General features: G+C 42.5%; 1 protein-coding gene across 1 annotated transcript in view; it reads left to right on the top strand.

Annotated features, from left to right (window-relative positions):
* The window catches only part of LOC107574218 (filamin A-interacting protein 1-like), a 30,020-nt gene extending 13,213 nt beyond the window's left edge, over positions 1-16,807 (top strand). Inside the window, exons 3-4 of the mRNA XM_016260678.1 lie at positions 9,345-12,150; positions 16,611-16,807. Coding sequence (XP_016116164.1) covers positions 9,345-12,150; positions 16,611-16,754 — 2,950 coding nt within the window. The 3' untranslated portion in view covers positions 16,755-16,807. The remainder of the gene's footprint in view (positions 1-9,344; positions 12,151-16,610) is intronic.
* The last annotated feature ends 673 nt before the right edge of the window (positions 16,808-17,480 follow it).

Genomic DNA, 17,480 nt, shown 5'->3' with positions numbered 1-17,480 from the left:
CACTTTTTCACTGGAGGAAGAGTTATTATGGATTATAGACTCTATGTATTTTAGTTACAAACATCTTAATGCTGGATGTGTTTCAGCTTTTGTCTTCTCCAGATGTTAACTGATGGACTGGAGTGCTGTGGATTACTGTGATGTTTTTATCAGCTCTCGTTCTGACGGCACCCATTCACTGCAGAGCATCCATTGCTGAGACACTGATGCAGTGCTACATTTCTCCAAACCTGATGAAGAAACAAACTCATCCTGATCTCGGATGACCTGAGGGTGAGCACATTTAGAGCTAATGTTTGTTTTTGTGTGAACTCTTCCTAGGCGGAGGTGTTTAGGAGTCTTTACAACAGGGTTTGATGTGCTCTGTGTTTCATGGGTTTACTCCACACACGTTCCTCGTTTTGGTGCAGTGCAGGCCTGATGCGAGTCAAACACGCGCTCAGAGATGAAAGCATCATAAACACACTCCAGTCTGTGGATTATAAGGCGTTTCAGACAGCAGACGAGTTCACTGATGTTTAGAGGATCTGTGGAAGCTCTGTGAAGGATGAAAGACTCCATTCTTATCTCAACCCAATCTCAGAAACAGCTCAGAACAGAAAAGCCTCTTGTTCTTCTGCGCTCGGGTCAAAAACCGGCCGGCGGTGAGGGATTTAAACAAACGACTCGTGTCTCATCCAGATTTGTCCCGTTGTGATCAATGAAGCTTCTGTTCTTCACGTGTCAGACGGAGCAGACATGATGTCACTGGTTTGTTGGTATAATTATCATGAAACTGTCTGCTGGATTTGAGCTGAAGAGCATTAAGCAGAAGAGTTGCATTTATCAGATTAGAGCTGGATGGTGACATAAGTTATATTTTGTGACTATAGAAATAATCAAGCAGTTGAGATTTACTATGCAGTGTGCAACCCCAATTCCAGAGGAGTTGGGACGTTTTGGAAAATGCAATAAAATCAAGAGAATGTTCAATAGGAGACAGATCTGGACTGATCTAACACATTCACTCTGAGTCTATGAAACCACGCTGTTGTAGCACAAGCAGAATGAGCTGGCGTTGTCTTGATCTAATAGCCATGGACTTCCCATGAAAGACATCATCTTGATGGCATCTCTGTACAATCCCAGTATATACCTCCATGTCAATGCTACCTTCACACATATCCCAGTCACTCCTGCTGTTTGCTCTGATGCACTCATATACCATGACAGATGTTTGCGTTTGCTTCTGTCGCTGATGAAAGTCTGGATGCTCCCTTTGGGACTGAGAACTCGAAATCCATTTTTCCCGGAAACAAGTTGAAATGTGGACTCATCTGAGTACAGTGTTTTTGACGATCTGAGATGATCTCTGGCCCAGAACCCGGCGGCATCGCTGCATAGAACTGATGCATAGCTTTCTCCTCGAGTAACAGAGACTTGAGTTGCATTTCTTGATGCAGTAGCAGACTGTGGTTTTCTGAAGTACTCCTGAGCCCATGCGGCTATATTTAACACATGACGCTTTCTCATGCAGTGCCATCTGAGGGGTCAAAGGTCAAGCACATTCAGCTGAGCTTGCCTGCTTTGCTCTACATGTTCTGTGATTTCTCTGGATTCCCTGAGTCTTTTCACAGTATTATGTGTGGTACTTGCTGAAAGACCTACATTTCAGTTTGGTATTGCGAAATGTGATTTTTGATTTGTTTGACACTTCTCTCGTTTTGAGCTGTCTCAAAACTGTTTAACGTGGATATTATTCTATAAACTTTTCACTTTTATTTTGCATCTGTCTCAACTTTTTTGGAGTGTGTCTCAGCCATCAAATCAAAATTTGCTCATATTAACAAAATACACTTAAGTTGGTCAGTGAAAACTTTGGAAATATTCTCTTTGTTCTTTTGGCAATTAAATAAAAGTTAAAGAGAATTAACAAATCACAGATTCTTGATTTTATTGCATTTTACAAAACATCCCAACTTCTCTGTAATTGGGGTTGTATATCGCTTTATGTGAGTAAACTGTATATATGCAGATAAAGTTATATATATATTGTTTGGTTGCACATAACTGTAGCTACTGAGAGATTCAAACTTTATTTGCATTTGCAGGATCAGATAAGAGTGTTTGAGGATCAAATACGTAATATAAAGAGTTTAACAGTTAGTAAGTTACCATGTTAACTCATAAAACCTGTCACAGTGTTTGTTGTGGTGACCTGGACTGGTCACTTGAGGGCACTCTTCTGTTTTATGTTGTTTGTGTTAAACTCCATTTCCCATAGTCCCCTGCTCACTAATCCTGGTCTGATCGGTAACACCTGTTCATCATTTACTCATTATCCCAGCTATATATATCATGCCTTCTCTGTCTGTCATTTGCGTCTTGATTGTATTGTCTTCTCAGTTTGTGTTTTCTGTGGTCAGGTTTTGGATTACCTTTTGCAACGTTTTTGTTCTGTTTTGTTCTGTTGTTATTTTCAAATAAACTGCACTTGGAACTTACCTTGTTTTCTCCTGGCATTCCATGACAAAACCAATTATATAGATTTATATAAAGAGATTTACATACATTTGAAAAGTGAAATGTTTTAGTTTTAACAAGTTTATGATTGACTTCAGTTTGAAGGATTTCTGTGTTTTCAGACTGAAGATGAGAGACTAGTTATTAACAAATGAACAATTACGGCTTACTCTGTGTGTGTGTGTGTGTGTGTGTACGCGTTTTTGTGACAAATGAGGACATAAATGTGTATAATGACAAAGGTATGACAGGTATTACAAGGAGAAGGTGACTTTTCAGGACATTACCCCATGTCCCCACTTTTCAAAACGCTTATAAATCACACAGAATGGAGTGTATTGAAAATCTGAAATAGCAGAAAGTCTCCTGTGAGGGGTAGGTTTAGGGGTAGGGTTGGTGTAGGGCAATAGAATATACGGCCTGTACAGTATAAAAACCATTACGCCTATGAAGAGAACCCACTTTTCACAAAAACAAACCTGAGTGAGTGTGTGTGTGTGTGTGTGTGTGTGTGTGTGTGTGTGTGTGTGAGAGAGTGTGTGTGTGTGTTTGTGTGTGTCTGTCTGTCTCTCCTCAGTCACTTTGAAATCACATTCCTCAGTAAAACATCATGACATATTCATGAAGGAACTCACACTAGCCTCTGCTGAGAGATAATTGTTTTCAGATGCTCACACACACACACACACATCATCAGAATGTCTGAATGTTACAGGAGACCCGCATCTTCAGCAAACAAAAGACAAACAGATGAATTTACATCCATTATTCATTATAACACAGAGTGAGACGGTTTGGGTTTTTCTGCTTGTCATTCGTCTGCAAGGAAACTCATGTTCTGCTCATCAGCTGAAGGTCAGAGGAGATGATGTCATGTGTTCATTACCCATGAGTCCTGCAGAGCTGAACCTGAGAGCCAATCAGAACCAGGCAGCCTGAGGTCAAAGGTCACGTGTTTATTTATCTGGGAATGTCCAGTGTAAGTTTGATATTAGTGGAGTTTGTGTTTGTGGTTATAATGAACTCTAATCTATTTTAAAAATGATAGCATCTTTGACCAGATCCGATCAGACGTATGCGTTCACTGGGGATTCAGTTCCTCCATTCCTGCTGTGAACAAACATTTGTGTTTCAAATTAGAAACTGAACAACTCTGTACTGGAACGACAGTCAAAACAGCCAGCGGTGATTTCACACACACGCACACACACACACACTCACACACACACACACACACACTCCTGCGCAGTGAGATCATCAGCTCATATGGGTTCAGTTATGATGTCATTCTTCTCAGGTAATCAGCTGCAGGCCACGAGATCCATAACACACACACACACACACACACATGCACGCACACACACACACACACACTCTCACACACACACACACACACACACACACACACACTCATAATCAATCGCAGACACACAGTCAGATTTTACAATCAGAGGCTCAAGCCATCTCATGTGCTCCAGAAATGATAAACTTGGTTGCTTGAGCATGTTTGATTTTACTCACGTTTTGATTGATTATGTCTCTGTATTGGTATTACAAAACCACCAGTGTTTATGTGTATTTTACTTTTTTAACTGCAGCCGTGTCTTTTTTTTATGGTGAACAGCACATGTTGGTTGTACAGATGTTTAGAGAAACCTCAATATCTCATTCTCATCTCTTTGGAGTGATTTGTTTGTCAGGTCAAGCCAAATGTATTTGTAATGCAGTTCATATGCTTTTCAAAGTCATGCTGTTACGTCTGTAAGCGCTTTATCATAGCGCCGTTATATATGATAAAATATAAGAGTGGTATAAATGATCTCATGATTTTATAACTAGCTATTTTGTATTTATTTTGTGTAGCAGATATATCAGTGCACACATCTGAGCGTTCAGTGTAAGTAAACGGAAATAGCGTCTGTTGTTAAATTGAAGCAACCATGAATGAATTATTCATAATAAGCTCTATAACATGTATTTACAAAACAGATGGTGAATTTACATTTCATGCTGATATAATATGAATATTAGTCGGTTGTGTTCTAAGCAAGAGTAAGCAATTCTGAAAAAGTATTAATGAAAAAACAATCAGTTGATTTTAATGAATGTACTGTAACTAGATGTTAAGTTGAGTTTAAAGGTTGTGAGTTTAACATTTTTCACATTTAATCAGCAGTCATTTGAGTGACAGTGTTGGAAAACATAGGAGATGGTTTGTGATTAGTAAACGTATCAGTATAGAGACTGGACAAATTTCAGAAAGCATTACTATGTGGTGACGTCTGTTCTTACTGTGGTTGTAAGTTACTCATTTGTTGGTAAAGAGTTTAAACAGGAAGCTGCTAGAAAGTCACTTGATAATGTTTCATGTTTGTGAGATGAAAGTGTTGTGATTGGTTTGTTTCACTGAAGCTTCATCTGGAGATGTTGAATAATCCAGCTCTCCTGACAGCAGATGTGAGCGTTGCGTCATCGTTCGCTGAGCTTACACACATGTGGCTCACACACGCTCTCTCAGACACACTGATTGGGATTCTAAATTAAGGAATCTGTGTTGTTTGTGTGGAGGAACGAGGATGTTGCACAAGCAGTGGACAATGTGTTTGTGTTGCCCTGAAACTTCTGCAATCAGAGCTGAGGCCATCAGATGACTTCCAGATGATAGTGTGTGTGTGTGTGTGTGTGTGTGTGTGTGTGTGCGAGAGAGTGTGGGAAAGAGTGTGCGTGAGAGAGTGTGAGTGCATAAGTGTGTGACAGAATCCGAGTATGTGAGTGAGTGTGCGAGTGTGTAATTGTGCGAGAGAGTGAATGTGTAAAAGAGTGCGAGTGCTTAAGTGTGTGAGAGTGTGTGTGTGTGAGAGAGTCCGAGTGTGTGAGTGTGTAAGTGTGTGTGAGAGAGTGAGTGCGTAAAAGAGTGAGTGCTTAAGTGTGCGAGAGAGTCTGTGTGTGTGAGTGTGTAAGTGTGCGCGAGAGTCCGAGTTTTTGAGTGTGCGAGAGAGTCCGAGTGTGTGAGTGTGTAAATGTGTGAGAGAATCCAAGTGTGGTAATGTGCGCGAGAGTGAGTGCGTATAAGAGTGTGAGTGCTTAAGTGTGTGAGAGAGTGTATAAGAGAGTGTGCATGCATAAATGTGCGAGCGAGTCTAAGTGTGTGAGAGAGTGAGTGTGTAAGAGAGTCCAAGTGTGTAAGAGAGTGTGTGTGCATAAGTGTGCGAGCGAGTCCAAGTGTGTGAGAGAGTGAGTGTGCGAGAGAGTCCGAGTGTGTAAGCGAGTGTGCGTGTATAAGTGTGTGAGAGAGTCCGAGTGTGTGAGTGTGCGAGAAAGTCAGAGTGTGTAAGTGTGTGAGAGAGTGAGTGTGTAAAAGAGTGTGAGTGCTTAAGTGTGCACAAGAGTCAGAGTGTGCGAGTGTGTGAGTGTGCGAGTTTAGGTGTGTGAGAGTCAGTGTTTAAGTGTGGGAGAGAGTGTGAGGGCGTTAGTGTGGGAGAGAGTGTGAGTTTGCAAGAGAATGTGAGCGCGCAAGTGTACGAGTGCATAAGTGTGTAAGAGAGTGCGAATGTGTGAGTGTGCAAGAGAGTGTTTGTGAGACTGAGTGCATGTGTGTGTGAGACATAGATCAAATGTAACCAAATTGATAAGTGTGTGTGTGTGTACTGGTATTCCCTGCATTATCGTGAGGAAACAAGCTTATAAATCACACAGAATGAAGTGTTTTGAGAATCTAAAATGGCTGTAGTTTAGTGTGAGGGGTAGGTTTAGGTGCAGGGTTAGGGTACGAGAGAGAAAATAGTTTGTACAGTAGAAAAACACACACACACACACACACACACACACATTCGCTGCCTTCCAGAGCACTGACATACAGATATTTAACACATTAATCACACACTCTGTCCTGTAACACACACACACACACACACACACACACACATGCATGAGCTCATGGCTGTGAAAGGCTCCATATAAGGGCGTGCTGATGATGTCATGCTCTCATAGGCGTCTTCAGTCCGTCTCATTGTTGAGTTTCAGAGCTGGAATGTTCAGATCACTGACACACTGAACACCAGCGGCAGCGGCTCAACAGCACTGACCAGGTACGACACACACACACACACACATGCAGAACCTCTGACTGCGTGTAGATGGTCTTTGATATCACATTATATATGAGATGATTTAACTTTAAATGAGCTTGTGGATTGAGTTCTAGTGGTAAATCTTGCATTGAATCAAATCTGATGTTGTTTAAACTTCAAAGTCAGTAGAGATGAGCAGCTCTGAGTGAGTGTTCTGCTGGGATGATGATGATCGTTCAATCCATTGTTTCATGTCTTTATAAAGTAATAATAGTGTTCACATGTTGGCAGAATCACTGCATGTTCCTCCATCCTGCAGATGATGTAGATGTTTGGTCTTAATTTCATGCTAGTTAATAGTAAATGAATAAAATGAGCAGATTTTGGAAAAGGACGAGGTTATAATTGTTAGATGAATGTGTTCCAGTTATGTACTGTCATTAACGTCAGTCCTGTTATTAAGTTGGCTTTCGTACAGTTATTATCTCCAGTACAGTCACTCTGCAGAGCAAGTATCTGCTGTTGCTAGAAAAGTCATTTCTGAACTTCACTTCACTAAACTGACTGATGTTTAGATGATGGGAATCTGTCCTGTTTAATTAGTCACTGACGCGTTCTAGTTGTGGACACTTTTTAAGTGTTTTTGTAAACTGCTTAGTCCTTTAATGCATGTTTAGTTTGCTGTTTTTGAGCATTATGACTCGTAATAAACCCCGCAAGAGCAGATCCGCTCTTCTGTTCGGTGAGAGCTCAGTGGCATCTGTTTTTATGCATTTTCACATATATCACAGAAATGCACATATGTCATGACACGCAAAACGTTCATAATGTTCAAAACTGAAATCTAGTTGAGGTTTTTTGCATGTTCTCTCATCATCTTGAGATTTCACACACCCTTATTACTGACGTTTAAATCCTTCTCGCAGGCTTTTCCAAGACTTTTTTCCATGGCATAGATTTTTCCTCACTTTTCTCTGTACAAAATCTGGGCTCTTGGGAGCGAGTCCAAGTCGATCGGGCGGTCCAAGGTTAAAACGGGGAAGGAGCGTTTCTCTTTAATGGACGCCTCCTATTTTCCTGAGCTGCTTTTAGGCCGTCGTACGCTCACACTGCTGCATGCTGATGTGCTCAGGATCCCTTTTGCTTTTGTTGTTTTCTCATCAGCGCCATGTCTTCATATCGATCACATAGTTGTCTGTACACTGTTTAATCCAGAATCTGTGGTTAGAGGATTGAATAAATGACAGTCCCAGAGCAAATGTGTTTACATGATCACAGAAGACGTGTCATTTCCACCCGGGGGGCTGCTGGGAATCATAGGTTGTGTCTCGTTTAACATATTTCTACTACAGGAAAAGTATGTACTTCGGTGGTGGGAAAGTACAGTACGGCAGTATTAGGACTTACTACCACACCATAACATTTCATCTTGATTGATACCATTGTCTTGAACTGTTTGTGTTCGCATCACATGCATACTGGAAATAGTATAGTATCCAGGCACGTTTAGCATACTGTTTTCAGTGCGCTATATTTTAGAACACGCTGGCTCTATCTTGCATACTGTTTAGGACAGTTAATATGTAAAATGTGATGCAGTGATTGCATAAACCTATTATGCCGTTGAATTATAAAGAAATGTAGCATCAGGTTGGAGCTTAAGAGGTTGTTCAGATTGCTAAAAAAAAACAAGGGTTTGGGAGTATGATTTTGGCCTTGTGATGGCAGGTAATGAGCTCACTACAGCATTTGTGAGCAATTAGCACAATAGCATTTCAGTTTTACACACTTCAACTTTTGGCTTTCATTTTCCTCTGTTAATGGTGAACCACAAATGCTTAATGAAGTCACAATGCAAGAGGAACACCACAGATATTTCCAGAGGATGGCCGGCTGAACGCTTTATGAATGTTCAGTCTGTAAGCCAGTGCTGTAATCTCATCAAACACACTGGAGCTTTGGTTCATGTTCAGTAGGACACTGCACTGCGATTATAATACTGTATTTTTAGAATCCAACTTTCATTTATATTTTATCTCTTTTCTGTTATTTTCATCTTCTGAATTTTTAAATATTTTTTTCTTAACCCTTTTTCCATTACCTTTCAATGGCTGAAGCCACGTATGAGTGACACACACATGGAAGCATGTAGACACACTTCTGGATGAGGTGGTTTCATACGCCTCGTACCGCTGACATCATCCTTGTCCACTGCTGGTTAGGAGCCTCTGAAAGAGGTTTTGTTTACATAGCCAGTAATGGCCTATGGAGGAGGGGGAATTCCTTAAAATGTAAAACCACTGAAGGAAGGTGGTGGTGTTCATGGGTGTGGGGGGAGAGATAGAGGAACCCTTTTATTAAGAGACTTTTTCCATTTCCACTCAAATATGCCTTCTGTAGTGCAGGTTGGCAGCTGCTTCCTGTAGTCAAAACACCCTCCACCGCTGGCGGCATTTGGGAGAAGGGAAACTCGCACCAGCTACCATGGCCCTCACTTTCTGCCCGACTTTGTACCTCTGGAACACACACTGCCCCACTTTTAGTCTACGGGGTTTTGCTTTCCTCCATATATCCTCATATGGCATGGACAAACATAGACATGAAGGTTCCCAGTTGAATACCAGTTCAGTTAACTTTCACTTTAAGCCCAAATGTTTCTAAAAATCTATACAAAATTGAGGTCTGTGCAAAATAATTACAACAAATGTCATGTTTTGAAAATTCCCAGGTCTCAAATTAACAGTCTTTCCATATGTTCTTCTCTCTTCCCAGACTGAAACTGCTCATTGATCAGGAAAAGACATACCAGGAGAGAAAGGAGGAAGAGAACAATAAGAAAGTCACAAATCTGAAGGACGAGCTGACCAAGCTTAAGTCCTTTGCCCTGCTAGTGGTCGATGAACAGCAGCGGCTCGCCGAGCAGCTGACCCAACAAACAACAAAGGTCCAGGAACTCCAGAATACTGCCACTCAGGCCCAAGAGGAGCTGAGCTCCGCCCAAATCCGGTTGCAAGAAGAGGAGAACAAAGTCCTTCGCTTGGAGGAGGAGTTACGCAACCAGGCCTGCCATTTCCACCAAGAGCAGGAAGCCATGACTGCCAAACTGACCAATGAAGATGCCCAGAACAGACAGCTGCGGCAGAAGCTCTCCTCACTCAGCCGGCAGTTAGATGAGCTGGAAGAAACCAACAAGACCCTGCACAGAGCGGAGGAAGAACTGCTGGAGCTACGGGATAAAATCAGCCGCGGGGAGTGTGGCAACTCCAGCCTAGTGTCGGAGGTGGAGGAGTTGAGGAAACGAGTGCTAGAAATGGAGGGGAAGGATGAGGAGCTGATCAAGATGGAAGACATGTGCCGGGACCTCAACAGAAAGCTGGAGAAGGAGTCGAGCCAGAGCTGTAGCTTAAAAGCAGAGGTGGACAAGCTGAATCACAGAATCATGGAACTTGAAAAACTAGAAGACGCCTTTGGGAAAAGTAAGCAGGAGTGCAATTCACTGAAAAGCAACCTAGAGAAAGAGCGGACCATGACTAAACACATGTCCAATGAACTAGATGTGCTGAGAGTCAGAATCAAAGAGCTTGAAGCTACCGAGGTTCATTTGGAGAAGACGGAGCTGGCACTGAAAGAGGATCTGACAAAACTGAAAACACTGACTGTCATGCTAGTGGACGAGAGAAAAGCCATGGCCGAAAAGTTAAAGCTGATGGAGGACAAAGTGCAAAACAGCACTGGCAAACTGCAGGCAGAACAAGACAAAGTCAACACTGTCACTGAAAAACTGATCGAAGAGAGCAAGAGAGCTCTGCGGTCAAAGGCCGAATTGGAGGAGAAGATGTGTATTGCCACTAGGGAGAGGGACGAGCTCAAAGCTAAGCTAAAAGCAGAGGAAGAGAAAAACAGTGACCTTCAGTCCAAGGTCAGCATGATGAAAAAGCGGCTTCAGTCACTGGAAGCAGTGGAACGAGAGTTATTGAGGAAGAAGGCCAAAGAGGAGCACACAAAGAGCCCAGTTCCTTACCGCTACCAACAAGAAGACAACAAAGTGAAAGATTTGACCCAAGAAGTAGAACGCCTCAGGAGGAAGTTAAAGGAGATGAAGGCAGTTGAGGGTGATCTTTTGAAGACTGAAGATGAGTTTGAATCCCTGGAAAAGAGATATTCCAATGAACAGGAACGAGCAAAAGCCCTGATGGAGGAGCTGGAGATGTCCAGGCAGGAACTGTCCAAGTACCAGTTGGCTGAGAAAGAGGAATCCAACCAAGAGCATATCCTGTACAAGCGTCTGAAAGAGGAAGAGGCCAAATCCAGCCATCTCACTAGAGAGGTCGAAGCCCTCAAAGAGAAGATCCACGAGTACATGGGCACAGAGGAATCCATCTGCCGCATGAAAACAGACCACACGACCCTACAGAGAAAACTCACCCAGCAAGAGGTCAGGAACAAAGAGCTGGCCAGAGAGATGGAGACCCTTACACGAGAACTCGAGAGATACCGCCGCTTCAGTAAGAGTCTAAGGCCGGGCATGAATGGAAGACGTTTCTCAGATCTCCAAGTCTCCACAAAGGAGGTGCAGACGGACCCAACAGACAGCCTGTCCCCAAATTACAAGAACCTTGTACCCCTGGAACGCGCCCTGGTCAACGGCAAGCTATACATGGAGAGCGATCCAGAGGATGAGGTTAATTACAATGAGATCAACCTTACAAAATGCAGTCCATCACTCATGAACAATGTCAACAATCTCAATAATAACATGAGAAGAGTGAGAGGCCCTTTTCTTAAGACTCGAGAAAGTCAGCATCCAATAAATAGCAAGATGCAACCGAGACAGAACGGTAATCATGTTCAACAGGGAGACGTGTTTCTTGCACACAGTCCTGGACAACCCCTCCATATCAAAGTGACTCCTGACCACGGGCACAACATGGCAACTCTCGAGATCACGAGTCCCACTGCAGAAAACGCCCAGTCCTATACAAGCACAGCGGTCATCCCGACAAGCGGTGCCCCTCCAAAACAGCGAATCACGATCCTCCAGAACTCACCAATCTCACCTTCCAACAAACCCAAGGGTTCTCCTCCTCCTCCGGACAGTCCATGCAGCCCCAGCACGCCCGATCGCTCCATGTCGCCGCTCACCATGGCAGCCTATTCGCAAACTCTAGCTTCTGAGTCCTGCGGATCGATGACCCCGGACCGAGCCATGTCGCCTATTCAGATTGTGTCCGTTACCACCGGAAGCCCTGACCGGTTGGAGCCGGCAGAGCTTGTGGGAGGTCATACGGTTTTCCGCGTGAGCCCAGAAAGGCAGAATAGCTGGCAACTGCAGAGGTCCAACAGCTCAGGTCCAAATGTCATAACCACTGATGACAACAAAATCCATATTCACTTAGGGAGCCCCTACATTCAAGCCGTAAACACCACAGCCAAATCCATCCCCTATTACTCCCTCGGGCCGGAGCAAAGGATTCCAGTGCTAACCAATGGCACTCCAGCCAAAGGCAACAACAAAATCACAAGCAGCATTGTGATAAAGCCCACATCCAGTCCGATCTCGCGACCCTCACAAATTACAGTAAGTAATATCTGTGACTGACCCAGACTGACTAGTGTTTGATTAGTGACCCTTCCCCTGATCTCCTCAGCCGTCGACCCCTGGCACCGTGATCCACTCCAGACCCTCAGATCTGACCGCAGTAGTGGCTAACCAGTGCAACTGTAGTGTCTGCTGTTGGTTTGATTCCGTTTGATTAATACTGAGATGTTTATGTGCATGACATGTAAAACGAAAGCAGAGAATATGACACATAACGAGCATTTGTGCTTTTTCACTTCACTTTGAGGTTAAGTGCACTTACTGTTTTTGATAGATAGCAAATTATCCTGTACCATTAAAGTTCACTGATTGATGTACAATTGTATTTTTGGTTTATTTTCCATTTTCCACTCACATTTTATGTTGGGTTTCTGCTTTTTTTTCTGTTAATAATTAAAATGAGAATGTTAACAATAGCCTGATTTATTATTATTTTAGGTTGTTCTGATGAGATACACATGCACATTGGAGCAGAGGGATGTTTATGATTGCATGATTTCATTTGTAGAAAAATTTAACAAAACATTTAACCACTAATAAGACATAGTGTTACATTTCTGGGGTAAATTAACCAAGTCAGCTCATATAATGAGCAGAATTGTGAGGGAAAACCTCACATCAGGTAAGAAGAGGTGGAGAACATGTCTGCATGAGTTCAGTTCATTGTCTGATGTCATAGTTACTGGCCCGGTCCAAAACCCCACCATCATCCGCTCTCACTGAGACAATCTACAGTCTTCTCTAATGATATCATGGAAAATGCATGGCCGTTCGCTGCTGCATGAGATTTGACTCCAAAGAAAAACAACATTAAAGCTCGGCAGTGCAAAGAAAGTTAAAGCATTAACTTGATGAGTTTGCATGCACTGGTCAAAAAAGATGACAAGTTTTTTGGCAGTAGCATATTATCAAACACACACAGTAACATTACAGCATGGTATAGATACATCCTTTGTAATGACTCGGCTCACACACACGTGGAAACGCAGCACATGAGTGAGTGAGCACTCGTGTACATGGACTATATCAAGCATTAAATTGATTCAGGCTGGAATTTGTGCCGTCTGGAGTGTGTATCCTCTGGTTGTCTGGCTAAACAAATTGCCGTTCATGGAGGGCTTGGGAACAGCTGTGATTATGAAGCGAGATGATGTCTCATCAGCCCTGTTAGTGAATCACACTCAAACACACACACACTCGTTTAGCTTGAATCAATGCAGTATGTGCACTAGAGATGATGTGAACCTCGTTACCAAGAAATACAAATGACATGTGGTGCCCGATGGGACTGAAGGAATCATTTAGAGGTGCTTTTCATGTGATTTGATGATGTCTGATAGTATATTTATACACAGACCTAACCACACACACACAATTACCCTGTGAAAAAAGTTAAACCAGCACAGGGTGGTGTACTGGCCTTAAAGTTGGTTTAGGTGTGCTTTATTCTGACAAGTGTGCAAAAGCCTTCAGAAACCACCAAACTTAAGCGGGCTAAGACCAATAAACCAGCTTAGGCTTTTGTTAATGATTACGAAAATCAGACGTAGCAGCATGTGTGAAGGCAAGCGTTAAACAATATAAATGTTCCTGTGAGTTCCTTCAGCAGAACTCGATTGTTTGGAGGCAGTTCTCTCAGCGGCCCTCCAAAGCCCAAACAAAAGCCTTGTTTATTTTCCATGGTGACAGCAGCTGCAGCGCCGCTCGTCTCAGGAAGCTCCTGCTCGTACCACACTTTTAATTAGCGGTCATTATGTGAATCTACGTGCCCTCTGACTCGAGCCGCACGGGTTTCTGCTGCGTTACCCGAGCCCAGAGCACAGCGTGACCCACATTTGAACATTTTTCATGTGTGACGTAAACCTGCAGGCAGTTGGTTTGGTTTTGGAGAGCTCGTTTAGAAAGTTCTCTGCAAAACATCTCAGAAGCCACTGCATTGATTCTGGCAGACTGGATCTTAGAATAGAACCAACCCAGCAAACGGGATGTTCTTGGGACGTTCTGGCAAGGTGCTCTTTGCACACCAAATCTGAAATTTTTGTCCGAAATTTCTGCATATTAAAAAATAAATATGACCTCACATTTACACACTGCCTCTGAAACTTTCATCCGTCATAAAAACAATTCGGATCGGGTTCGATTTTCTGTATTTTTAGCATCCGTAGCAAGCATTTTGAGAGGTGTTTTGACAATTCAGAGCCACCGTACAAGCGAACGCCAAAATCCAGAATGGCGATTATCAAGTTGATCCACTTCGTCTCGCAGCACAAAGCACTGTAAAGATCCTTCACAGAAACTGGCGGTTTTCTTTTTAATATGTGGCTCTAGTATCGCTAGCAAAGCATCAAACTGAGCCACTGACATCCTGAAGTAAACTTTGTATCGCATGTGATAATCCCACTGCTCCTTAATAAGGAGGTGGAACTCTCTTTCCTCTCTACGCGATCTCAGGATTGGATGGATCCAATATTTCCTCTTTTCAATAAAGTGAAAAGTGACGTGACATGTGGCCAAGTATGGTGACCCACACTCGGAATTAGTGCTCTGCATTTACCCATCCAAAGTGCACACACACAGCAGTGAACACACACACACCGTGAACACACACCCGGAGCAGTGGGCAGCCATTTATGCTGCGGCGCCCGGGGAGCAGTTGGGGGTTCGGTGCCTTGCTCAAGGGCACCTCAGTCGTGGTATTGAAGGTGGGAGAGAGCGCTTTACATTCACTCCCCCGACCTACAATTCCTGCCGGTACAAGACTTGAACCCACAACCTTTAGGTTATGAGTCCGACTCTCTAACCATTAGGCCACGACTTTAACAACAGTCATCCAAACTGCTTGAAGACTCCATTTTGTATTGTTTTGCGAATATGTTTGCACCGGATTCATTAATACACATCGGACTCAGTGTGCAAGGTTTCTGTGCGTGACAAATTTTTAGGATGACGAATACGAAAAAACGCATACGAAAATATCGGATTCAGTATGCAAGGACCTTTAAAGTTACGAACAAACGTTCTTCCAGTAACATTAATAGAACGTTCATTCAAAGTTGTCTGGTCTTTAATAACGTTCTTAAAACGTTAGCACGAAACATAATATATGTATGTGTACTGTGTTTATTTATTATGTATATATAAATACACACACATACAGTAGCCTATATATTTTGAAAATATTTACATGTATATACTATATGCATTTATATTAACATAACATAATATATTTATCTTAAATATATACATGCATGTGTGTGTATTTATATATACATAATAAATATACACAGTACACGCTCATATATTATGTAAACAAAACTTTTATTTTGGATGCGATTAATCGTTTGACAGCACTAATCGAATGTTTAACTTAATGTCGCAACATAACCAAGAATTTGTTTTATACATTTAAAAAACAACATGTTTTGAACGTTCAGAGAACATTCAGAGATATAGGGTTCATAACTAAATGTGAACGTTAGCCAAACGTTCTCAGAACACATTTGTTGTTTACTGTAGAGAAATGCATTAGCAGATGTGCAGCAGAGGGAGCGGACATGCTTTCTCCTGAATTGACATCACTCTCTGGCAGAGCTTTGTGTTGATTGTGCTGAATTAGATCCGTCACACAAACCCCAGGAGACGCTCACAGATGACTGCAGAAACACTCGTCTGTCTGCACGGAGCCTCCTGTCTCTCATTTTCTTGAAGCCTTCTTGATAAGACAGAAATTTCAAGTGCATGTTGGTGTAAGAGCATGAAGCCTTGTGTGTGCATACCATCTAGAGCTGTTCTGTGTTTGAGAGCGCCATCTTCTGGTCATCTCAGCACCCCACACGTTTGACTCGCATTTGATTTGCTTGAAATACTGTTTAAAATTTTTGTTTAGTCTTAAAATGTGGTGACAACTTCTCATTTAGGGTCATGAATGTTCATGCAAAGTGTCGACACATAAATGTGTTTTGGAAAGGCAGTACACGTTTTGTTATGACTTTTGTGCTGCAGGTCAAATTGACCCACATTTGATTTTTTAATAGCTTGAAATACCAGTTAAACTGGTTATTTCTTCTTGAAATTTGGTGTATATTTTTTATTTTGGGTCATGAATGTACATGCAAAGTTTTGACACAGGTGTATTTTGGAAAGGCTGTACAAATTTTGTTACAGCGTTGGTTTTGGGGTCAAATAGACTCTCATTGGTTTTCAAGCAATTTGCCAAAAATCAAAACAAAACAAAACACACACCAAAGAATCAGATAAAAAACTTTATTGTAGCTTTTTTGGCAAGTTGCATGGAAACCACTGCAGGTCAATTTGACCACAAACACAGAGTAGGAGTAACAGGAGGGTTAATCCACATAATCTATATCTGTAGCTGCACACAATAGCGTATATTCTCCAGTGTTTAACTGACCGATGTCTTTCTCTTTGGCTCCTGACAGATGCCTCTGGAATCATTCCGGCGTCCTGGACCCACCAGGATTCCCAAACCCAAAGCATCGAACAGCTCTGTCCAAACCCCACTGAACTCTGGGAAACGTGTGTCTAACAACCTGAACCTGATGAACCAGACTACCAAATCCTGAGTCCACAGCAGTCTGCCCCAGAGGAGAGACATTCATGTTTATTGTGTTTCATTTCGATCACTCAGGTGCTGTGACGAGACTCTATAGACTAGTACTCTCTGGTGAAACCCATCCTGACTGGCTCTATGGTGCTCTTTCTTTTTTCTTTTGACAAAACGTGTCTATTGCACTCATTAAGTAGGTAGTAATCTCTGTTATGGTTTGATTCGATGTGTAGTGCAACCATGCACTGACTCGTCATATGAGGTATTTTTGATGTATGAGATCTGGATGTTAATAAAAGATTTTTTATATCTTGCACGTCAGATTAAAACACAAATATTGATCATCATTACATTAAGTTATTGTTTAGCACAGAGAGGTAGAGTTTAAATGAAATTAAACTGAAATGAAAGCCTTAAACTCACCGTTTAGTCGATCCAGAGCTTCTGGATGTCTGAGCTGACGTCCAACCAATCAGAATTACTCCTGACTGCAGTGAACCAATCAGAATTACTCCTGACTGCAGTGAACCAATCAGAATTACTCCTGACTGCAGTGAACCAATCAGAATTACGCCTGACTGCAGTGAACCAATCAGAGCTCAGGGAATGGAAGCCCCGCTCGCGCGGTAAAAGCTGTGGGCGCTCCTGACTGCAGTGAACCAATCAGAATTACTCCTGACTGCAGTGAACCAATCAGAGCTCAGGGAATGGAAGCCCCGCTCGCGCGGTAAAAGCTGTGGGC

The sequence above is a fragment of the Sinocyclocheilus grahami genome, unplaced genomic scaffold (assembly GCF_001515645.1).
Source record: "Sinocyclocheilus grahami isolate Dianchi unplaced genomic scaffold, SAMN03320097.WGS_v1.1 scaffold2151.1, whole genome shotgun sequence".
Lineage (NCBI taxonomy): Eukaryota > Metazoa > Chordata > Actinopteri > Cypriniformes > Cyprinidae > Sinocyclocheilus > Sinocyclocheilus grahami.
Note: the sequence above shows the minus strand (reverse complement) of the source record. Positions and strands in the feature narration are given on the sequence as shown.